General features: G+C 34.3%; 3 protein-coding genes across 54 annotated transcripts in view; 1 reads left to right on the forward strand and 2 right to left on the reverse strand.

The window, feature by feature from the left end:
• The window catches only part of LOC136830695 (ADP-ribosylhydrolase ARH3-like), a 53,554-nt gene extending 37,098 nt beyond the window's left edge, over positions 1-16,456 (forward strand). The window contains 9 exon segments of the mRNA XM_067090416.1: positions 6,619-6,788; positions 6,968-6,987; positions 6,989-7,068; positions 9,143-9,291; positions 10,011-10,141; positions 11,755-11,867; positions 12,059-12,254; positions 12,722-12,812; positions 14,615-16,456. Of these exon segments, the coding sequence (XP_066946517.1) occupies positions 6,632-6,788; positions 6,968-6,987; positions 6,989-7,068; positions 9,143-9,291; positions 10,011-10,141; positions 11,755-11,867; positions 12,059-12,254; positions 12,722-12,812; positions 14,615-14,739 (1,062 nt within the window). The 5' untranslated portion in view covers positions 6,619-6,631 and the 3' untranslated portion in view covers positions 14,740-16,456.
• LOC136830694 (E3 ubiquitin-protein ligase E3D-like) lies at positions 1,180-4,951 on the reverse strand. Of its 3 annotated transcripts, none has more exons than XM_067090413.1 (2): positions 4,816-4,951; positions 1,180-2,499 (listed from the first exon to the last, which is right to left on the reverse strand). In XM_067090413.1, the coding sequence occupies exon 2, from the start codon at positions 2,480-2,482 to the stop codon at positions 1,280-1,282; it is 1,203 nt and encodes a 400-aa protein (XP_066946514.1). In that variant the 5' UTR covers positions 2,483-2,499; positions 4,816-4,951; the 3' UTR covers positions 1,180-1,279. The 3 variants fall into 3 exon arrangements, with proteins under 3 accessions (XP_066946514.1, XP_066946515.1, XP_066946516.1); XM_067090414.1 differs by having other exon boundaries at positions 4,820-4,902; XM_067090415.1 differs by lacking the exon at positions 4,816-4,951 and adding an exon at positions 4,623-4,746.
• Positions 16,457-20,505: 4,049 nt separating the features above from the next.
• The window catches only part of LOC136830697 (actin-binding LIM protein 2-like), a 634,275-nt gene continuing 629,852 nt past the window's right edge, over positions 20,506-24,928 (reverse strand). For all 50 annotated transcript variants that reach the window (XR_010850721.1, XR_010850720.1, XR_010850723.1 and 47 more), the window contains one exon: positions 20,506-24,489. Coding sequence is in view for 44 of the 50 variants with exons in the window: in XM_067090448.1 (XP_066946549.1) it covers positions 24,376-24,489 (114 nt within the window). In the remaining 6 variants the exon portion in view is untranslated. The remainder of the gene's footprint in view (positions 24,490-24,928) is intronic.

A 24,928-nucleotide genomic window follows, 5' to 3' on the forward strand; every position in this document is an offset into this window, starting at 1 on the left:
TTCAGTTCGGATTCATGTAACACTGAAAAATACAGTAAATAATTTTACAGCAGGTACACATTAACAAGGTCAGAGGTCAGTACAACTGAGGACAATTAACATTCATACTTGGTAAACAATTTAGTCATATAGTAAATCATTCATGTGGCAGTCAATGCTTGGGTTATATATAATATTATGGTTCACATTTGAAGGTTAAAATCAAAATTATTTTGAGAAAATCCTCGACCAAAAGCATACAGCATAGCTAGTTGTGATTGGAAAACCTTTAGAAAATAAAGTACAGTTCAGTATAATTATGCCCTGTAGAACTCAGGATTATGTGTATGTATAATGTTGTACTGTATATGTGTATTTTAAAACCATCCTCACCAGAGAGAGAGAGAGAGAGAGAGAGAGAGAGAGAGAGAGAGAGAGAGAGAGAGAGAGAGAGAGAGAGAGAGAGAGAGAGAGTGTAAGTTAAAATTGAAATATTTTTCAAGATCAAAACTAAAGACAAATAAAAAACAAATGCATGGTAGATTATATGAACATCCTAATTGCCAACTTCCATTTTACTGACAAACCTAAACAAAGTTGAAAGCTGTGTGTGCAAAGGTAGCGTCATTGTTATAAAAAAAATCTCTTCTTTTCCATTACCATTCACAGAGCACATGCAAACTGTTAAAAAGCTATCTCCATGGCCCATAAAATGAACCTATAGCTTTTCTCTGTGGTCACCTTCTTCCCTCTATATGTAAAGCAGTAGGAAAAATCCATATTCTTAAATTCACTTAAATTTTTTTCATTCTGTACTTCCAAACTTTTAATGCTGATAAATTTAGAGTTATACTCTAGTGCAATATACAGTTATAATAAAAATTTTTAGTTTTTCATTTGCACAGGCACAGAATGCCACTCTGTAGTATATTTTTTAGTTTTTCATAACTTCCAAAAGAGCAGTACTATAGAGGAATGTGTCTGTCATTACCAGTTTATCTATAGCTGTCTTGTATATTCAACATTATTTCCTAGATGCACAATCTTGTGAAAATAAATATCTCACGGGTGAAGAAATGAACAAATTTAGCTACCGGTTTCAGTGTTTGTATTAAGATTGATAGATAAACAGCAATAATTCCCATGAATGTGATTTCAGTATCTTTAAGATTCACAAGGAAACTGTATTTAAAACTCAAATTGCAAAGGTACTGATACATTTATTTTTGAAAAAATACAATGATAATGTATTACATAGCATAACATGTATTTAAGAAACAGGTACACATTTTCAGTGGTATTAGTAAATTATTGAATTCAACTGACCATTTTGTTTTGATTTCATTACATATCCTACTTTCATATTCTGAAACGTCCTCATTGCAGGAGGTAAGTACATTGATGAACTTTCAAGCAATGATCTCACATCAGTGAAAAATGATGAACTGCAAGGTAAAATATGCACATTAACATCATCCTGCCAAGATCCACTTTCATCATCATCTCCTTCTTTGATCTGATAGAGTAATTTAATGGCGTAACGTTTTCTCAGTTTTACATTTGTATCGTTTCCAGTTCTTGCTTTCTTACCTTGGCTAACATCTCCATCTTCCAGTAATTCATCATCAGAATGGGATTCTGATAGATGTAACTTTTGATTTGTATTCATTGTAACCATAAACAGATAGAGTTTTGGATTGTCTGTGGACAGAACTAACCGACAGTTAACACCGAAACTGTCTTTGTCAATATTTTCAAAGAGGGAATGTAATATAGTTTCAACACTTCTGCTGAAGAGTACTGTTTCATCATCACTGTGAATCCACTTTACACTGTGAGTCCATAATTTTATGGTGGAGCTCCCTTTCTCTCCCAAGGAGTCTCGACAGTTCGAACACTTGAAATCATTTTCGTCATCATCATAGTAAATATTCATGGAGTTTAAAGCACTGCAGTTTAAAAGGAAAAAAAATTCTGAATAAAAACATTCATCGTGGTTTGGAGCAAGAGATGCTGGTTTTAGGTTTTTGCTTTCTTCACCATGCACATGGCAAAACCACCCCTCTGATGAATGATCCCAGTCAACCGAAGGAAGGGGCAGTACTCGACGAAATGTTACATCCTTCAGAAAAGCAGAGTGGCACTTTTTGCAATAACAGGATACGCACTTGCCAACCATCATGTCATGGAGGGGCTCAGATGCATGCAAATTTCCAATATTACCTCCAAGTTCAGCACTGAGAGTGCTGATTAAAGAACAAGTCTCGTCTAAAGATGCTCTAACAAACAGAGTATCTCCATCTTGATTGATGTCTGTTACCTCCTGAGGAACAAGGTATGTTCCTCTGGGAAGAGATATTATCATAGTTGTCCCATCTTCAAATTCTAAAATGCATTCGGCTTTGCATAAGTCAACTTTTTCACATCTTTCACCATACGATGATGTAATATAAATATTACACACCTTAATGTTGGGTAAGATTTCTGCAAGAACTTGCAACATTTTCCTGAGGTACAAATCTGAAAACGAAATTTTTACAGGTAATTGCTAAATTACAATGCAGGGCATCAAATATAGTAGGATATTTTTACAAAATTCAAAATTATAAATATGAAAAGAATAAATGTATGATATACTGTACAAACAAGAATATGCAGAACAAAACTGCAATACTGTATTTCCATGTGAAGAAAAATATAATGTATAAATTCCTACATTCATGAAAATAGATATGTATAGCATACTTGTGTTTAACACAAAAATTTTCAAGAGGTTTAATTAGTTATCTTGGTAATGTCTTCCTTCTAAATGATACTGGCCCTTAGTTAAATGTCATCTATTCAGCAAAAATCAAACATCAAAGACATTTAAGTTAAAGGATTGCAAACTTAATTATTTTAGTATATCAGCCTTTTGGAATAACTAAATAAGACTCAATAGAAATGAACAACAATAGATGTGAGCAGCAGAGCAGAAATGAACAACAATATATGTGAGCAACCTATTATCAATAACGAGTAGTAGTAACTGCCAAGGTTTTTTTAATCACTTCCCTAACCAGATAATGTGTTGAAGCAAATTCAGTACTGATGAAATATGTCATAATGAAACTGTTTTTAACTTATTGCAATAATTTCAGACAAATTAAAACATATTACAATAACTTCTGACAAAATAAAACCATCTTTAAACATTGTTTATCAGGAATGTGAGGCTGTTTAACAAAGTGCTAAGGCAAATGTACAAGGCCAAAGTTACCAGTAATTGGCAAATCAACAGATTATCTGAAGAACCACTTATGTTCTCAGGCAACTATTCTGTTCAAGGGGGATATGGCAGATGATGATTAACAAGAGGTGAATCAAACTGCTGATGTACAGTACAAATCCTGGATTCTTAACTTAAAATACTCCTGGCTTTTTCTACGACTATAAAAGGTGGTTTTGTCTGAACCTGCATGGCACTTTCCTTATGCCTACACATACACCGAATAAACTGGTATATTCTCTACACACTCTAACATCACGCTATTCTAAATATAATACTTTTTCCCCATTCTTGTCAAAATTCCAAGCATGTGTGTCATAAATCTCAGGTACGCTAATGACCAGTTAACAGCTAGTTGCAAGCCAGGAGAAATGGCTGACAGCCATAGGTAGGCTTTTTACAAAAAAGTCAAATGCACACATCAACCTGGGTCATCCCTAGCCCATATTTTAAGCCACTAGGAATCAATTAATGATAGGCCAAGATGGTCATGGCCACACTCATTCATTTTGACTTTCTTCACACTGATGAACAGTATGTTGGCAGAAAACACCATGATGAACCAGATTTAGAGACCAAGAGTTACAGTGAATGATATTTTTAACCTTAATAAATATTCATATAAAGACAGCTTGTGTTGTGATTCCAGTAGCATATGTAACATATAATATGGGCACTTTACATTACAGACGATGGTAGTTCTTCAGTGGCTGTTCTATACACAACAGCAAGCCTGTATATTCTTGGCAATGCTCGTCAACAATGGCAGGGAAAACTCCAAGTAAGGCATCTTTCTTAGAATGATCAAAACTGACTTTGACTTTAGTGATTTCTAATAAGGTATAGAGAATATTGTTAGTTTATACTGCATGATAACTGGTAAGCTTTGTTTTGGAACAAATGGTTAAGGGAGTATTGATAATCTTAGATTATTCCAAATATATGGGTGTTGGGTAGCCGAGACCTGTGCTAGGTAAAGAGGTAATTTACAGATGTAAGGGAGTCCTAGGACAGATTCCTGTGTTACTGAGGGATGTCAGTAAGGATTGGTTAGGTTAGGTTACGAACACATGATTAGGATGCTTCTGTGTGGAGCTAGATACCTAGAAGCAAAGACAGGTTAGGCTAGAGTGTTTAAATTTGTAAATATTCTATGTGAACTCAGTGTCATTTTGATTAGCAATGGAACATAAATTGCTACAAATGGTTGTTGATTTAAAACATGACAGTGTAGTGGAATGGATGCCTTTCTAAGTTGTGACAGAGGCCAACTAGCTAGCCTAGTTACCATGCTGAAATCAATAATATGAAAACCAGTGATATTGAGTTTTAGTATGGTTATTTCTTCTACATGAAACTTGGTACATAGACTCACAATCGACCCCAGGGTTTAAAATACGCTAGTGTAGTTTAAGCCTGCAAGAAGATGCACAACCTATCCCATAGAACAAGGTGCCTTTACCCAAAGTGAATTTGGGTTGAATCCTATGCTTAATGTAAATAATGACTTATACAAATGTACTACGCACAATTTCAGTATATACTCTAAATAATGTAAAGATAATTACCTACAAAGAGTAAGCTTAATATTGATTGCTAATTGTCAGTCTGGGCTCAAAGCGTGGTTGTCGTGACGTCATCGCATTACGTCATGATACGTGTTTGTAAACAAAGTTGAGAGACGTTTAGTGTCGCATTTTTTACCTATTACAAGATTTAAGGCAATATGAAACCGATTACGTGTTTGATTTTTTATTGTAAGAGTGTAGTTTTGAGTAGCTGAAATTAATACAATGTAATATAAATCAAAAGTATATGCTTCGTTCGCCTTCTTCAATAACGAACGTCTCCGTGTGATTCTCTAAAGTGTCATAGCCTTGAACTTTGCAGTATTATAGTATTGGTAGGATCATGTGATTTTATTTGAAAATTATATGTATTTCATCTTGATCTGCTTACTAAACGTTGTGGACAAATTTCTTTAGGCAGCTTAAGTGAATAGGAACTTTATGAAGGCGAGGATGTAGCGTATTCTGCCTTCTTTAGTCGATACTTAGTCCGCCGGTTTTTTATTTTGGGGTCCAATAGGGCCAAACTGAGATAACATTTGTGATGTAACATTGTAACGTTTGTACGAGTATCCCCAGTTTTGCGTTATTAATTCATATACCCAGAGATTTATTTATAAAATCTTACAAGTGAATTGTCCCATATACCCTAATGGTAAATGGGTGTACACCTTGCCTAGTCAAGATACATGTAGGCGTAGCCCAGAATTAGCTTACCTCATAGGTAAAACTCGAAACTACTACCGCACCATTTTGGGTGTGGCAGCTGCAAAATGGACACCACGTTTAGTACCAGCCCCTTGGGGATGAACATAAAACATAAAACAATGATGGTAAATACCATAAATATAAACAATAATATGGTAAATGTTCCAGTTGGTGACTGGTGGGAATCAGGCTTTGGTAGCAGTTTCAAGTTTTACAGCCTCGTATTCTATACCACCTACGATATAGGTTTGTTACATCCCAGTTTTCACTAGGCTAAGTTAGTAATTGCTTCATTTTTGCTGAGCAAATGTTTCATGAGGAGTCAGGGCTACAGTAGCCTAGGCATTTCTGTAGTGGGTATTTCAGAGGTTATATGAAGCCACACTTGCCCTGGTAATTTTTCGGAAGACTCCAGCCAGCCATTTCGAAAGGCGCCAGCTAGCCATTTTTGCATGAAAAACCATTTTGGGTTTTACACGCAAAAATGGCTAGGAAATGATGGGCACTAAAAGAACTTAATAATACCAACCTGTTCTTGACTGGAACATGAAGCTTAATATTATAATATCTATTTTTGTATTTTTTGGTGTTCTGTATGGCAGGGGTGGTAGAACAATTCAATTTGCCAGTGAATTGTTAGACTACCTTTCCACCTCAGAAGTAGTCTTGTATACAAAAGATGATGGTTTGTATCTCTGTCAGAACAAAAATCAGCTTTTAAAGTAATATGTATTTTTCCAGGTATACAAACTAGAGGTTTTTATCCTAATCCCACCATATCTGCTGTGCAAAGTTCCTGATACCAAAGAAAAAGCGCTGGCTTCTGGTAGTTGAGTGGGTGATTCTTCCCATTCGTCCACCAACAACTAATTAGGCCTATCCATGTTATTACTAAAATTTAACGACTATTTTCAGCTCACGCTGAGGAATACTCCTTAATGAAGGCTGTGGTTTGTATACCTAGGAAAAATACATATTTCTTTTAAAATCTGATCATTCTTCAAAAAACTGTGTAAAAAATCAAAGTTAGAATTTACGTGTATATCATTAACTTAAGATATTCTTTACAAAGTAAAGGTCTGTTTTGGCTTTCAGGTGATTTCTTGGAATGGCTGTTATGGAAGCACTAGCTAGTAAATTTCGCGGGTGTATGGTTGGAGCGTTGATGGGGGACTGTTTTGGAGCACCCTTCGAAGGAGATATAAACATTTCTCGTTCAGTTCTCAATTCATATTTTAAGAGGTTGTTAGATCCTGCTTTAAAAGGTATAACTTGAGCAAATATGTCAGCAAATTTATTTGCATAGTTGAATTTATACATCATGAATATATTTCTTGTAACTGAAAATGTTTTATTTGACCGGATGAAAACCACTGCACTAAAGTGTTACTGTACTTCAAAATGTACAGCATTATATCATGAATGTTTTACTTTTCAATTGCAGTTCCTTACAAGCAGTATACAGGATGATACTGCTATGGCTAGATGTGTTGCCCAGTCACTAATAGACTGCAAAGGTTACAATGCTAAAGACATGGCAAGAAAGTGAGTATAATATTGTTGGAGTAATGTTTTTATTGGTATTTGTGGTGGCTGTTAAAATGAACTGGTTCTACTGAGATTGAGTAGTCTTAAACAAATGCAAACATGCTAAGTTTAAGCCTGTATCTGTTTGTTTTGGCTGTTTGTAGATCATCAAGTTGGTAAAAACATATATTGATGCTGGTTGTGATTTCTTGCAACCCTGGATGAGGGTAGGGTGTACAGCTAATGATCTGACTTTCAATTATACATCTTTAATATACAGTCATTCGGTGTAATACTGTACTGTACTGACAGTTTCGATTATTATGCTGTGTGTTCATTGTTACTCGGCATAACTGTGTTCTGTATTTTCGATCAAGAACAAAAAGTCTGTGGTAGTATGACTGGGTCCATATGTGCTGACATAACATCTTGCATTCCATAAAAGTAGAGGCAGTATGATATTGGCTGCATAGAAAGTGATGCAAAGGTCATATTGTAATGTTGAATGCAGTAATGTGGTGGTTTAAGGACTTGGTCTGATTTGATTGCTGGTCTGCTGGTACAGTGGTTAGTGTCGTGGTATGCCACTGATACATGACTGGTTTGCTTCTCCCCCAGGGCTATGAAAAATCACTGACCCTGTATCATGATCAGTTACTGCTGCAGTGTGGGGTCTGCAGTTAGAGGTTGAAACCAACATTCTTTGGAAGCTTGAATTTCAAGTCAGTGGCCCTTGTGTCCTTCTTCCATGTGAATAGGTTTCATCTACTGAAATAGTAATAAATTCTTTACATAAGCTGGAAACTGTTGTTGAAGCTTGATAATATGGTAGGTATTGGGTGGTCGGTAGGTAAGTGGGAGCCTTAAATAATCAGGGCATATTAAGATATATTGCTTTTAATTCTGAGCATACCTCACATATTAGGAACTCACGTATTAAATAAATTTATTTTACACACTACTATTCTAGTTATGAATAGACTGGCAAAAAGGTATAAACAGAGGCTAAACTGAGACGGGTGCATAGCAGTAGCAGGTCAAGCACTTTAAAATTTTGTCATTGTGTGTTTCAGCTAATACCATTTTTAGTTCTGTACTGTGTGTAAATGCTGTAATTATTATTTAACAGTAGGGACTTCAAACTTCTTTTTAAAAGAAGGGCAAAAGTTGAGGAAATGGTAAATTGAACAGCTAGATTTGATGAAAGTCAATGATGTGGAAATAAAATTACAGAAGGATCCTTGCAGCTATCATTTGGCTGCTAACTTCTTTTCTTCTTGACTAATACTTTTCATGTAATCACTTTTGTCTTGTCTCATGTAGCTGTTAAGCTTCTACATCTGTATCTTGTTCCAATTTTCATACCTCATTTAAAAGCAAATCCCTTGAGCAGACTAGATGTGGGACTACAAGTGTGGCTTTATGGCTTGGTTAAATTTATTCATTGCAATAATAATTTTATCTCCACTAACATGAAACATGAGTGCTTCTAAGTTGTCAGTTTATTTTTTGTAAATGACAGGCTTGTTTGGTGGAAAGTTAGTTTTAATGGTTCCAGGCTCTCCGAGAACACGTTTAATATACAAAGGCTGCTTTCATTTTGTGTTGTGTGCAGTTGTTCTGTTCACATTGTGCAATATTTAATGCATAGGGAACTCTATGATTAAGTCATGCAGTTTTGGAGACCCAAATTATTTGCATAGATAGATAATTAAAGGCAAACATCTGCAGTTGCTAGGATTAGGAGTCAGAATGCTTTCAGATCTAATATGAAAGTTGAACTAACTTTCAAGCAAGTGTGATAGATTTTAAATGACGTGCCTTACCTTAACCGTAACGTTTCAATACTGATAGATTCTGTATCTTGCAAAAAGGGCTGAGAATTGAGAATGGAGTATTGATGTCTGGATTTAGGGCACATGGTGGCATCTACTGAGCAAAACATGCTTAGCTGTCTTTCTAAACCAACTTCTAGACAGTGGATTTGAAGTTTTGGCTTATCTGAAATTTTTATTAAATGGCGTATTAAGATTTTTTTATGATTTTAGATTTTTTGCAATCAGTGAATGAAATTAATGCTTTTACCTTCCAGATTTGTTAAAGAATACTATGCAGAGCCAAACAGAGGATATGGTTCGAATATTGTAGATGTGTTTGCAGCTTTGAGGGTAAGCAAGTTCAGTGATGTGTATACACCAGCAGGATTGCAGTTTGGTGGTAGAGGGTCCTTTGGAAATGGAGGTTTGTATTTTTCATTTGTTGGAAATGCAGAGACGTGAGAGATGATTCTGTGGAGTGTTTTATGGAAATTCAGAGACATGAGAGATAATTCTGTGTAGTATTTTAATGTAACTAATATATTCAAGTCAGTAGCATGTGAACTGTAAAGGGTTTAGATAGTAAATAAAAGTCATTCCCCAACGAGGAAGTCAAGATCTTCTTGAGAGTCAGTAAAGTATGTTGTATTTTCCTGTTTAATTCTCGAGTTGCAACATAGTAAACCATTATTACCAAAACAGGAATGTCGGGATTTCTGCTACTTTGGCTGTATCCTAAGCCACTGGCTCTGTTCCAACCATTCATTACCCTAGGGTTCCATATATGGTACTGTAAATGCAGTCCTGTCTTGTGATTATGTCTTTGGTAGTCAATAGAGTGTCTATGTATGAAATTCTTAGTTCAGAGTTCTTGACTTCAAAAGGTTAAACTTAAAGAAAGGTCATTAGTATGATCCCCATAAGGGGCTAGTGCCATCAGTGAGCCTCATGCAGTGCACTGTAGGCATTACTTAAGGCTCTTTCCTTTTTTTTCTACTGTTCACTGCCCCTTGTGACCATAAAACCCCTTGTTGTGTTTTATTTCATGATTGTATTCCATTTGCTGTCATTGTTACTAACTGGAAATAACTGACAAATCTGGTCACAACTTTTCCTCATTGATTAATAGATAATTTTCTTCAGGTGCGATGAGAATAGCCCCAGTTGCTCTGTTTTGTTATAACAAAGAAGATGAGGAAGTAGTGAACATGGCCAAAGATTCTGTATTGCTTACTCATGCGAGTAGAATGGGATATAATGGAGCCGTTTTACAGGTAAGTTTCCTGCCGACATTGTGTTGTATATAGGCTTTTTAGGACCTGCAGATATTGTTGGCAATCCTATATTTCTGTGAAAGTGTACCTGTGAAATTCATAGGTCTTTTACAAGGGTGTTATATATTTTATATAGGTAGGCTTCAAAGAGTTTTTTACTTGTGTATATAAGAATGCCAGAGCAGGAAAGGTAATGATTTAATAGTATTGAAAAAAATTTACAAATAATTCCCCAGTATTAGTGGTGCTGAAATTTGTGTGAAAAAATATCAGTGTTTGATTTGAAAAATATCTGTATCACAATGAAGCTGTACTTCTGGCAGGCTGGATGGCAGAATTTAAATGAAAACAGAGTTGTGGTAGAGATATGTTGATGTTAAGTTATCAGCAGCTGTGCTTCTGCAACATTTTGAAATGAGCAGCACTGCTTTATGTTGTCAGGCAGCAGAGGGAGAAGAAATTTATTTTGCAACTGCATAAAGTACTACCAAACTAATGTATTTTATTACGAGGTAAAACAATTCTTTTCTTTTTTGGAAAATTAGGACTGTGAAGCAGGATTTGAGAAAGCAGTAAGAGAGTACCTGCTGCATGAATGAAATAGAGATATACTCCTAAATTACTGGAAAGTGTTGTATCAGTAGAGAGAAAAAAAGACATAAAATAGGTGTACATAAGAAATTAACCACTACTGAAAAAAGGATTGATACTGGAATGTTTTCATTGAAAAAATATTATTTCAAGCTCCTAATCTATCGTCTGTGCTCCTAAAAACAAATAGGCACCGACAAGGAAAATTTAGAAGATTTTGGAAAGGTATGACTTTAGAATGTTAGGTTTCAGAGTCAGGTTTGGCGGGAAGACCATTTTATAAATAAGGGATTGGTTGAGAGATGTGGATAAAAAGACTTTGATCTCAAAAGACAGATGGTGTGATCATGTATTGAGAAGGGAAGAGTAACAACTTGCCTGAAAGCAGCAGATATGGAAGTAGCAGGACAAGGACCTATAGGAAGACCTAGGAGTTCATGGAGAAAGGGGATGGATGAAGACCTAGACATAATGTGGGCCAAGGCAGAAAGAGCACAAGACAGAGAAGAGGGGAAAGAATTATTTTTTACATTTAACGCAATAAAGGGAAAATCTGATGTAAAACCATTTGTGGTTTTGATGATGATGACGGAGGATTACAGATTGGAACTCAACCGAAGTTTATGCTAGGTAAACACACAGTGGTGGTAGACACCCTCATCAGAGGAGACCGGGTTCTGTCTTTGAATGGTCCGCTTCAGGGTTTTTCAGTTGATATATTAATTCTTAACAGTGTGATTTTTCTCATTAATTTTATATCTTGGAAAGTATGGTAATTATGCATTAGATTGTAATGAAGATTTACAGAAATGGAGAAGTGAAAGTATTGGGAGTTTGATGTTTTAATGGGTTGGTATTGTATATTTATATAAAGTAGCCACAAGGTATTTGCTTTAAGTTTAGGTTTTCCACTTGTATCTCTGGTAGGAGAATAAAGCGTGTGTTCATTGGTGGTGGTATTAGGAATCCAGACAATATGTGTACAGTTTTATATTTTTTAAGTTTTTCTTCTATCTTAACAGTGCCTTGCTGTTCATCTTGCTCTTCACACTCCGTACGATAAACTTGATACTGTCAATTTTGTGGAGACCTTAATTAGCAAAATGAAGAAGGTGGAAACCCCAACAGAAGATGAGTAAGTCCATATGTTTTGAGGTGGTTGCCATATTATTTTTTTTATATATTTGTTGGAAGATATGTTCCTTATTTTTTCCTTTGATAAAATCTGATGGTTTTCATATTTTGCATTATTTCAGTATTTTTTTCATTCTTATATTTATTTTGTGCCGAGAGTATCTCATTTTTATTGACTTTTTCTGTTTTCAGCATATTCGATGAAGGAGAAGAACCATTTTTGTATGTGAAAAAATTGGGTAAAGTTTTGGAATTAATGGAAAGAGGGCCAGGTGTAACAACTGAACAAGTAGGGGAAGAATTGGGAAATCACATCGCTGCCCATCTCTCTGTTCCAACTGCAATCTACTCCTTTATCAGAGCTACAAATCCCATTTCAGGTGTTGAGGTAATATACTGACTGACTGTTTATCTGTAAAAATGAATATGACTCGTTACTCATTTTAAACAATAACTTTAATTTGAATCTGTTAACTCTCTGTGGACATTTTTTTATTTGCAGTTTTCTGAAGACTATGTACAGTATCTCCAATGTCACACAATTTGAGACTTACATATGTCAAAAAGTTTCTGTATGCGATTAATGAGATGTTGGAAAAACACTGAGTTGTTATGTTTTAATTTGTTTTTCAGAAAATCTCAATTCCCATTTTAAGCACCTTCAAACTTCATTTAATAGTTTGTACATTAATAATTGTACTGTGTATTGCCTACAAGACAAATAGTGAGTAACAGATGTTTCTGTAAAATATGCTTTATCAAGGGACTTGTTCATTCCAAGGATACTAGAATTGTTTGTAGTTTAAATGATGCAACTTATTAGCAAGGTGCATAAAATAAGTACTTTTCTTTCAGACTGATAATCCTGTTCAGAGGACTCTTCACTATGCCATAAGCTTAGGTGGAGATACCGATACAATTGCATCAATGGCTGGAAGTATTGCGGGTAAGTAGCTAGTGGAGGTACACAATCACTTAAGTGGTAGAGATGTACATACTTTGTCACTGCAAAAAGTCAGTAACACTCATTTTAAGCAATTAGTCTGGAAAAATACTAGGAATTTTGTCTTTAGAACTTTTATTATGGTCTTGGTATTTATTGCCTCTGGAAAGTTATGACATGGTTTTCTTTGAAGGAGATAATCTATGGATTACCTTCAGAATGAATTAGACTTGCCATTGAAGCTTTGCAGCTAGCTAATTAACTAGTGGTAGGCAAGTGAGGGGTGGGTTGGAGACCCGCCCATTTGGTTAATTAATGGCACCATTTTTCTTCAACAACTTTTACTGACCAGATGTCTTGCACTCCTCTTGACCATTTGCTGTTGTTTAAGCTCTTCTAAGTATTTCTTTGTTTGAAAGACTAATATCTTTGGCTAGTTTGATTTTGTTGACTGTTTTGACTGGTGTGAAAATGATGACACCAGATTATTCATCTGATCGTCATGATCAGAGTAGATGTCCAAGGCATGAACATGCTTTGGATTCTGCTGGACCTGAGGGTTGCATGGACACGGAAATCATTTAGGCCAAGTTGGAGAGGCAATTTTGCAAGTTTGTGATAAGAAACTAGGGGAAATGCTATAAGGCTTTAGTGATAGAGATGATACCAACTCTGAAAGTTCTGATCTTGAAACATGCAAGGAACAAAAAAATTTTTTTTTGTGAATTCCAGTCTACCAGTAGATGAAAGCTGTAAAATTGATGACACTGATATTGTTAATTTGTTTAGGAACCCAAGCTTGATGAAAGGGAAAGAAGAATTTATTATGGTAATACTATAATCTGGCTAGAGTAATTACCAGTAATCTGAAAATATTTTGTCAAGAGCTAAACATTTTTGTTCAGCATTTGTTCTTTGTTAATGTGAATAAAAAAATTGTTGAAAATTATCATTAGTAAAATGTATATGAAGTGGGACTACAGTTTTATGATTGTTTAGGGAACAAAACCAAGGTTTTTACTTAATACAAAGTTTAAATTATGTCCAAAGTCAAACTTTTTTTAACAAAGTAATCAATTTAGTGTATGTGCAAAAACCAAAGTTATTATTATAACTTTGATTACATTCACTTAAGGCCAAATATTTTTGCGTAATTTATGATGGAAAACAATGAATTTATTCGTGAAGTTAGTAGTGTTTTCTTGTTTAGTTTGTAATATTTCAGATGAATTTATACAAGATGAAAGATGAGGATTTTTCTTGCTTTTGTAATTTATTTTAAAAATCTTAAAGGTCAGAATTTGCCTCAGAAATGCCTGGAAAGATTGAGGAATGAAGAGGGCTTCTGTATGGTAATGGTTTGTATCTATAGAACACATTTTTCATTTTATTTTGAAATGTCCATTGTAAACTACTCTGAAGATAATAGACAGTAGTCTGTCTACTCATGCCCTTTGGCTGTTTTATTTAGATGCAGCAAATTTCTTCTTGGTTTTGCACTTACACTAAATTGCTACTGCAAATTATGCTTCGTTTTATGTTGCACAGAGTTTTATTTTCAAATACTGAAGGAGAAATATGTTTTGTTAAGCCAGAAGGAAACTTCAGACACGAAAACTTTCTCAAAATGAAAAAGTTTTATTGCATATTGTAATTTTAAGTCTGTGTTCAGTATGCCAAGATGGATGTAACTTACTTTTACCAAAATTTACTGTCATTAGCTTATGAGTATTTGTTAACTTTTCAGTTTTTGTGATTATACTTTGGTACTCATGTGATATTTGATTGGATTTCAATAATTTCAGGTGCTTACTATGGCATGGAAAAAGTTCCGGAGAATCTTAAAAGGCATTGTGAAGCCCTAGCCGATGCCATCAAGCAAGCAGATCAGCTGTTCAGTCATGTTTCATCTGGAGCATCAAGTTCTTGAGATTTTAAGCTAAGACTAAAATTTTTAACTAGGATTTATTGGGGTATGTATCATTTTTCATATTACCACAGTTGTCCATTTTTTAGAAATCTTTTTCAAGTTATTTGCTCGGTTCAATTTACCTAGGTCTCTCTGTAATTGTATAATCTGAATTTTTTGAAGATTGTAGTAGCACCTTATGTAAATTAAAATGTCTAGGATTTTACAATAAGTCTTAAACTTGTTTCGCAATGCTTCTTGTTAAGCAGTAGATATGTCATTGAAAATATTTCACACTGTATTGTGTGATTTTATGCTGTGACATATTTTTATTACTTTGTGTGTGTGTGTGGGGGGTAGCATGAAGTCTCCGGAACTGGTGAATATAATATGATAATTTGAGAAACTGCTCAAGAGTTAATGCTTTGCTGTTAAGGAAACCATCTCAACTCTTGAGACGATTTCTTCCCAAAGTTAATTATCTTGAGAAGGGCATCTAATGAATTCATTTGCCATATTTCATGAAATTCTGTTCTCCCATTCTTGAGATTGTCTGCTGAAAAATAGTAGAATATTTGGTGATTTATATGCTTCATAGCTGGCTAGTTAGGTTGAGGTTATGCCCTTTACCGAGTGCTCTTGTTTGCCATGAAAAACAGCAAGCCTAACTTCTTGTAGCTGAAATAATGTAATAGCCTTTATTTTTCTTATTTTTTAGGTTTGTGAATATCTTTATTAAATGCTTTTCAGTCAGCTAGAAAGTGATTTTTAGGCATTTATGCTGAGATAAGCAGTATGTTAAGGCATCAAGCGATGCCAAAAATTGTTTGGATGACAGTAAGACCCAGACTCAGACCCAGAAAATGGCCTTGACTGTTACTAAATCTTATTTTTTTTTTTATCTTAAACGTGCCAATCTTTCTCATGTTGAAATATTGAGCAGATTTCAGATTGCATTTGTAACTGCATTTTTGTTGATAGTAGACACAAAGGCGGAAACGACCTGATAAAATGTACTGAAACATTTAAAATACAAGTATTCAGTCCTGGGCACTCCAACTGTTTTTGAGTTTTTGGTTCAATGCAGTAAAATATGATTTTGATAATACAGTAACTAAAGTGATAACCCTTATAAGATTTGAGACTTTTTATTCCCTGGTTCTGATAAATTTAACTGTAATAATAATAAGTATTGATTAGGAATAGAAAATAGAATTATAATAATGTACAGTGAAGTACAATGCCACAAGAGCAAACAGAAAGGGAAACCACGGTTTAACAAGAAATCTTTATACTGTTACAGATAAACATACGAATCCTTCGCTGTTTACTCAACAGTTTTGCTTTTTTCCCAGTATAAGTAGACATAGTTTTGTTGGATTCAATTTTTATACAGAAGGCCTTGCAGGATATGTTTTACATGTGTTCTGTTATGGAAACATTGTTTAAGGGAAACGAACCTCCATGAATTCTTCAGTTGAATTGATGAAGGTTAGTTTCAGGTCACTTAGACTAGCATTAATTGCTTTATCATGACCAGAATTTTTTTTACTGCACACATCAATTCTTAGGTATTTTTAATTATATATATATACTTTTATATTAATCTTAGACTGTACATTTGAGTGAGACAGTAAGATCCATGGCATTTTTAAGATTGCCTGTAAGTATTCATAATGTTTTAAGGTTTTCTGTATATACTTTTGAGCATACCAGTCAATAAAGAGTACAAGTTTTAGTCATAGAATTAATTCATTCTTACGACTAACGTAAACATATATGAAGAGTTGGAATGAAGATAGTGTGTCAGAAGAATGTGGAGATATGATGGTGTCCTTCAGTATCATCCTTGAATCTGTTGAAGGTAGCGTGCAGAAAGAATGTCCTTGGAGCTGCAGTATGCAAGGGCTTAGTTTTAACAGCAGAATCAAAGTGGTTGTAGAAATATTTAAGAGAAGGAAAGTGGAATGATTTGTCATTCTTCTTAAGTGAGCTTAAACTAATCTTGCCTTAGTACAGTAGAAGCTTTTGAAGCAGCCTTACATCTGTAGACTTGGCAGCCTTCTCACTGATGATGGTTTTACAGTTTGATGATAGCATCCTTGAGAAGAATTAATTTTCTTGTAGTGTGAGGTTGATCAATGTTTGCTTCATGGTTCTTCTGTAGGAAAGTTGGACATACTTGACTTTGCTACAGATATACAGTAGCTAGTCATTATCACACCACTCTTTGCCAAATTATTCTCATAAACACCCCTTTGGTGAAAGAAATTAAGGTGATAATTTTGATTTTACAAATTTACAAAGTGTGTGGAGCCAGTATAAATGTTGTGAAATATGTTGGGTCCCTGGACATGAAGGCATTTAAAGGAGATGAAGATGCTTATAAATCTGCCAGAGTTGCACTCACTATGACTGCATCAGATATACTTGCTGCTGTCAGTATTTGGTAATAAATCTAGAATCCATCTTCAGTAAATGGCAGGTGTTGTGGAATAGTGAATCTGAAAATGAATTAAAACAGATTAAATCAACTGTCAGAATGTGGTGTCTTCGTTCCAGAAAGAGTACCACTCTCAAATTGGTGGCAATTGTCATACCCATGGGCATTTGTTCACTAACCCACGTGAGTCAGTACTTGAATGCAGAGAATGCAGGACAACACTGACAATCAAACATATTTTTAGTGATTATCAACTTTCAGCCAACATTTATAAGGTATCAGAAATAGATCCATGAAAGAAATTTTGTCAGAATCTTCAACATTTTCAGTTTATCCAGATATTGAATTTTTTAAAGAGTTGGGATATTTTAATAAGATGTAATTTATTGATTACGAACAAACCTTTCAGGCTAGCTCTAATTGAGTTAAGAATGTGTAATAAGTGATATCGTTCGAGTCTTTATTAATAATAATATTAATTGCTATCTCTGCCTCATCCCTGACCACTGTTATGAGGATTTTATGCCTGGTTTGATGCAGTGTGTTTATCACTATCAGTGTAAGATCAGACTTCTGCCTTACTTCTTGATAGAACAACAGGAAATGGGCCTCAAGTACATCTTGTGATAACAGACAGGTTGCTATGAAAAGTTTTGGGTAAGTTTTGACAGGTAAGAGAACCTTTGCTTAGAACATCATTTACTGTAGTCACTTTTGCATCACTTGTTGAGTAATTGTTCCTAAGAAGATTACAAACCTTTATTTTAACATGAGTATTCTTTGAGCAAAAGCTTGATCAGCCAATATTCCCATATAAGACTTTAGGTTTGTATATAGATGAAGAATGCTGTTTAAAAAAATTGGTTTTATTTCATATATTTCACTGTTTAAGCAGCTTTTAAAGATGTAGATTCCCAGAACTTCTCATTTCTGTGCTTTGCTGGATTATTTAGTGTGTTTCTACACTTTTATTTTAAAATTAAAACCAAATGAAAATGCCTTTCTGTACTCTGGTTATTTGACTTAAGTGGGCCCCTTTTAAGTTTCTATAGCCTCAGTTCATGACATGTAACTTACTTAACATGTTGTTATTGGATCTGTCAGACCTTCACAAACTTTGTGGGCAATTCGGTTACTAGACCTCTCACCCGTAATGATTGAGCATGATCCCTGGGGTTTTACAAAGAACTTTTATTTTAGTAGAACTTTGTGTTTGTCTGGAAACAAATTAATTATTTTAAGATTAATTTGATCATATTAAACCTCTGTAAAAAATTGATCATATTAAACCTCTGTATTTGGGCTTCCCACTTTCTAAACCACTAATCAAGAGGCTTATTACTCAGACCTCACGAAATGTGTCTAGCTTAATCTTACGTACATGTACAAACTAACCTGTTTTGCAGTTTACTTTACTCGAGTTTTTAGTCTGGAGAAATTCCTCGATTGTGATAGTGGGCAGATATCTGTTTTAAAGAATGAAATTTTTCATGGCTTAAAATCTTTCTTCCTTTAGGGGAAGGTCTGCCTCTTCCTTCATGGTTGAGCCCAAGATTTTCCCTTTCATATTTCTTATTTTCTTAAGGTTTTGGGTTTGATACTGTTGGTCCCATTGGAGTTTACTCATATGAAAAACCGTCATTCCTTGTAATCCGTGTATTTCAAAGATTGTGTTCATTTCTGCCCCTCTACCCCTTTGTAGAATTTATATGGTTTTACCTTCCAGCACTTGGTCTTCAAGACCTAAATTTCATAATCAATCAATATGGTTTTACCAAGGAAGGGAAAATTTTCATGGCAAAGAAATGCCTATGATGATCTTGTGCTTTCATTGTGTTCTGTTATATCTAAAAAATTGTGAGAAACTTGGAGAAAACTTACTTCATTGAACCTTCTGAAATGGAATGCTTTATTACTTATTTTTAGCACTCTTAACCTTTTATAATTCCAGTGATGTAAAACAGTCTTTCATGGAAAATAAGTGAAACATTCAACACATTTTTGTGATATTCTGCTGAAGACTGCCTCCTTTCTGGTTTCTTCCATAGCAAAGGGAAGTAGGTATATCATGACTACTCTGCAAGTTATCCTATATATGCAGATAAGAACTAACTGGATTTGTCCTAGGTAAGAGTGAGTCTACATTTCAGTATTTTAGTGCAGTTCAGTGGCTGAAAAATGCCACATTTTTCAAGTAATTTATATATTTCATAGGTATACAAATCATAGCCTTTCATATTGGAGTATCATTCTGTGTATGCATTAGACTGGCTGTGAACTGACTGAAGAAGGGAACTACCCAAGTGGAGTTGGGGAAGAGGGAATGACCATTCTCTACCAGCCAATGCCACTCATCCCACAGTTCATATCACCATATGGGGAGTTCTCAGGATATCTGTTCTCATTCCACCGATTCTCAGGATATATATTCTCAATCTTTCCACTGCTTCTCAGGATATCTGTTCTCATTCCACCGATTCTCAGGATATATATTCTCAATCTTTCCACTGCTTCTCAGGATATCTGTTCTCATTCCACCGATTCTCAGGATATATATTCTCAATCTTTCCACTGCTTCTCAGGATATCTGTTCTCACTCTCCACTGATCCTGGTCCATAGACTGGGGACAAGGGTAGTCCTATTATTCTTGTGCATGCTTCCTCAGATAAGATCATTTAACTTCATCCTGTTCAGGCTGGTCTCTCTCCTCCATGAGGGCACAAGGGACTGGTCCCTCCCCTGGAGAGGTCCCCTTCCTTCCCAGTGCACATTATTGGATGGGGAACAACTGGGAGTATGTTTACTTTCTCCATTTCTACATAAGAAGCATTACCTCTTCATATGCAGTACTAGGATGTGCATTAAAGTTCATTAGCAAGTAGAGTGCCTTTCAGTTAATGTTTTGGCATGTTGTTACACGCCACATTTGCAAAGAAATGAGGCATTTCTCAATAATGCACAGTTATTGCATTACAGGCAGTCCCTGGTTAATGGCGGGCTCAGTTAACGGCGATCCGGTTTTACGGCGCTCGTTTAGCGATGAAAATCGGCAATTTTCAGTGATTCGAAAATCGCTGATTTCCACTTATTGGTGCCAATACATACCCTAACAGGGGCACTAATAACTGAAAATCGGTGCTTTTTGGTGCCGATAAGCCCCGAAAATCGCCTTTTTTTGGTTATCACACCCTGATACCCCAGGTGTTCATCTAACCAGTAAAAATGGGGGAGAAGGCATAAAACAATGGTGCATATTCTATAAAAAAATTTCTTTAGTCTTCTGAGTTAAATATTACATTCAATTACTTTTAAAATGTTTGGATAGGGTAATAATACAAATTCAGTCAAGCAAAGTCAATTATTGGTTATCCATATGTTCTACAGACTATAGCAACCCAAGCAGTTACTGTAAGCATATGAAGATGCATCAGTCTCTCGAGTACAAGAACAAATTAAAAATTTGCTTGTACCATCAAAACAGACAGTCCTATATTTTTGTAACAGGAAAGCATCTGGGCCAATCTGTTATCAAATAAATTTACAATTTCTTTTAAGTAACAATGTTGTTATTTTTATTTCTATATACATAACCATTTTCTGATGGACAGTCTGTATTTGTTGAAAGAAAACTTGGTCCAAATCCTTGCCACTCATACAATTTCCCAAACAAGCACAGAACTAATGATGATACAATGACGATGAAAAAAAAGAAAAAACTATTAAAACCATCTTACACCTGGTACACAAAGTGGATGATGTTAAAACCTGTGTTATCCTAATTATAACACAATTCATAGAGATCTGTCTTTCTGCATTATCTTTGAGTAATGTAAACTGGAGCATGTCACTGGACAATGGAAAAATAAATGTACTTATAAAAAATATTATTCACCTGAGTTTTGAGTTCTTAATCTATAAACATTTTGAATTAACTAAAATATATTATCTCTATATTCATTCAACCTTAAGGTTTACTGTTATAGTGAATAATGTCAAAAGATGTTTGAAAGTCTTCCATTTTCCAGTTCTTCAAGTTTATTCACTGACAAGGGTAAATGATATAGCAGCCAGACTAAATTATATAAAAAGGAACATCTAACAGTTATTATACTACACTAATAATGAAATTATACAAATATTAAGACATGACAAAAATATAATATATTGAATATATATAATATATTAAACAACAAAAACATTAAGTTGGATAGGACACATTAAGGTTCTGAAGAAAATCAAGACACTTGCGTTGTGTTTTGATCTATCTCTGCCAGTCTATTTACAGGTAAAGTACCTTTTATAATAGAAATTAAAACTAAACACCGCTTGTCTCATCACCCAGGTCTTGCAGGTCTTCATGAATATACTAATCACTAATAACAGTAAGATCCTAAAAAAAGCACAATGCAGTTTATCTGGGAGCCAAAAGTGTGGCATAAGGTTGGCAATTAAAATTTTTTTTTTTTGCAATTATATAATATATAAAAATCTAAATTAAAAAATTCAGGAAGCACATTTCCTATGTCATAACAAAATGCTACCTTCTACCATCACCCTTGCTTTGCCCATGTTAATATAAAAGTACTATTAACAGTGATCCTTAAGTTAATTTCTACGTCCAAGGAGGGAAAGCAAGCAGTTAATAACATGCAATTCATTATGGATCTTGTTCATAGCTGAGATGTATTTTGTTATTGATTTCTGTCAAGTAGGTACTGACAAGAGAAAATGGTCATGAAAAGACTGCATTTCACACAAAGTAATTGGAGAATAAAAGAATACATATTAGTACATTATGATAACAAAGATCTCCCAATGAACAATGTCCATAAGGGTGATTAGAACAGACAAACCACATACATCTGGAAGAACGTAAAACGTTGTGCTACTGAATTTGGTTAATGAGGAAAAAACGACATTGGAGATTCATTCTGCTGAAAAGTACTGACATTTAGGTTACCAAATGCTCAACAGTGATTAGCTAAGCAAGACTATTACTGGTATATTTAGTTAAATAACAGTAAGATATTATGATTTTTACCATCATTTGAATTTATTAATCTTATGATTCCCTATCACTTGAATTTAATAATCTTTTGATTCACTTCAAATTAATCATACTCTAGAATTTAAATTTATAACTTGCTGTCAGAACTATCAAATCATAAGACAAACAAAATCATAAACCTTGCATATACTTAAAACTAAAAACCATTGATTAATGCTTTTAGTGTGATTTGACAGATTAAGAATTAATCCCATTACAAAGATAAAGATTATAGTTTGTACATATAATAAACAGATTCAAGAAGACCTGCTTGACATCAGTTCAATGAAATCTTAATTTGCTTAGACTTGACAAGATTAGTATTTCAAAGTAAAATACAATGGCAAAAATTAGCCTCGTTCATACTGAAATTTAGATTAAAAACTCCTAAATATCCACTGACAATTTCTGATAGTTTGTTCACAACAGCTAGTAAATAAATGAAGATCACATTTCAAATGACTATGACAACATACTGGACTCAGGGAAAGGGATTCTAAAGAGCACCATGAAAGGATTATCTACAAAGATGTCCACCAAATGTAAAACTTTAAATGTATCAAGTGCATTAAATCCCTAACTATCCAATTTTTATTCCATACCTGCGCATACACATACAAACACTCACACAAAAATGTCTTCATCTCGATAAAAATGAAAGCTAACTGGTTACACAATATTTACTGGCTGGTACATCTTTACAACCTCAAAACTCATTCTTCCCCACACTGTTATTTATAATACTACTTCTGATAAAAAGGCTACAATATAAAATATATATATATAAAAAGCTTTGCAGTTAAGACAACCAATGACTTAGCCAATAAACTGCTACATGAACAGAGAGGAGTCTTATTAACAGACAATCACATTACCCCCACCTTGGGCAAAATAGTCCATTAAATGGCTTTTATACCACCTTATTTGTTGTGGTGTGATCAACATTGTGAGTTCTCAGATGCAGTTAAATTGAAAGATCTCTTGTGAAAACTAACATATTGAATATAAATTTTTATTTAATAAAGGGTAAAGGGAAAACTGAAACTTAAATTACAAGATGCACAATAGGGAAATACATCATCAATTTAATGAAACTTGAAAAGAAAATTTTATATTCCACCAAAATTCTCATCCAAGGATCACAGTCACTGACTACACCACATTTTAAGCTCTAAGAGGCACTATTTACAAATGAATAAATTTTCTTTACATAGATTTACTTTCGAATTTCTTTTTTTTTTTTTTTTTTGTTCGTCACAGATCTCGTTTGGTGTTTTAATGAAGATTTGTATTTTTTTTTTTTGCAATAGGATCATAGATATTGAGCTTTGAAAACGACAACTATAAGATTTTCATATTTACAGACAATAGAAAATAAAACTTATAGCAGTAGTCTTGAAGGCCAAAAACCCATGATGTCACATTAGATCACTGCCCAACATGAGCACCAAAACTGAAGCAACAGGAAAGTGTGGCTGTACAATAGTAATAACCATGAAAGAGAAGTCCACTAATGGACTGGGACTACTGTTAAAATAAAAAAGGAGACTAGAAGTTATGAAACAGGGTAAAGTGACAAGCTTAAAATATTTACTGCATTTGTTTTTCAACCATTACACAACCAAATTCCATCCACACGTACTTCTGCTCCAATGTAAATTTATAATTGCATAGCTGTCACTCAAGATGTTAAATGTTACAAAGTATTGTATAACCTACCCTGACAAAATTTTGCCCAAGATTAATGGTACAAAAATTACTAGTGATTTCAACCTAACTGAAAACTAACAACATTATAAAACACTACACATCTCTTCTACTATATTCACCATATGGAATTCATCAAGCACCTTCTTCTTTTCAGGTATTTGCTTTTGTTCTTAATCTTTTAAACCTTTCTTGGGAAAGCCCTAGGTTACCAGTAGGGCTGGAATATATTCATGAAATGAAAGGATGGAAATATTTGGTTTCATGCAAAAGGTATTGCAAAATAACGAGTATTAAAAACTGGAAGTATATAAATTCTGTATATGTTTTGGAAATTGATTTGTAGTTTGCCTTTTTGACAAAAAGTGCACATACTGAATACATTGCTAATGCGGTATTTGAATTCATTCTGAAACACCACTCTCCTTACAAATAATCATAAAAATAAATAAGATACTCTTAAAAAAGTTTAGCTCTTCTTTTTAAGTCGTTTCTCCTCCACTCTGGAAGGCGATAGAAATCCATACGGGTCATGTGGAATACCATTTCGAAGTCTGTGTCAGATAGGTGGCGCTGTATATGTAAAGAAATCATAATTATTGCCAAGTTCATGAAATAATATAGCAGAAAAACACATACAATTTTTGTAGGAAACAATTTAAATAGTACATACTCTGATTTTTGCCTCAAAGGTACACACCTCCTTGTACTTGTGCTTCAATGTACAGTTCAGGATAAGGAAACAAAGAGCTAAGAAGCTGTTAAAATGAGAAAGGCAATAGTTGATAATGGACTAAAACCTCCCAGTGAGGTTCAGTCCCTCACAAAATGCTCATTCTCTGACTTCATGAAGACCAGAGAACCAACTTGTTAGTTCATACAAGAACATAATTTTTATTTTATTCATGTATGTTGCTTGCTGCACAACAGGTAGCCAAGTGAAACAGATATTCTTGAAAAAAATTTTGTTTGTTTTGCTGCTGTGGGAAATCACCCTGTGAAAAATCCCTAC

Source organism: Macrobrachium rosenbergii, chromosome 47, assembly GCF_040412425.1.
Source record: "Macrobrachium rosenbergii isolate ZJJX-2024 chromosome 47, ASM4041242v1, whole genome shotgun sequence".
Classification (NCBI taxonomy): domain Eukaryota; kingdom Metazoa; phylum Arthropoda; class Malacostraca; order Decapoda; family Palaemonidae; genus Macrobrachium; species Macrobrachium rosenbergii.

Excerpts from the sequence above, each read along its gene's own strand:
- LOC136830694 (XM_067090413.1), bottom strand. The coding sequence starts at position 2,482 with ATGTTGCAAGTTCTTGCAGAAATCTTACCCAACATTAAGGTGTGTAAT.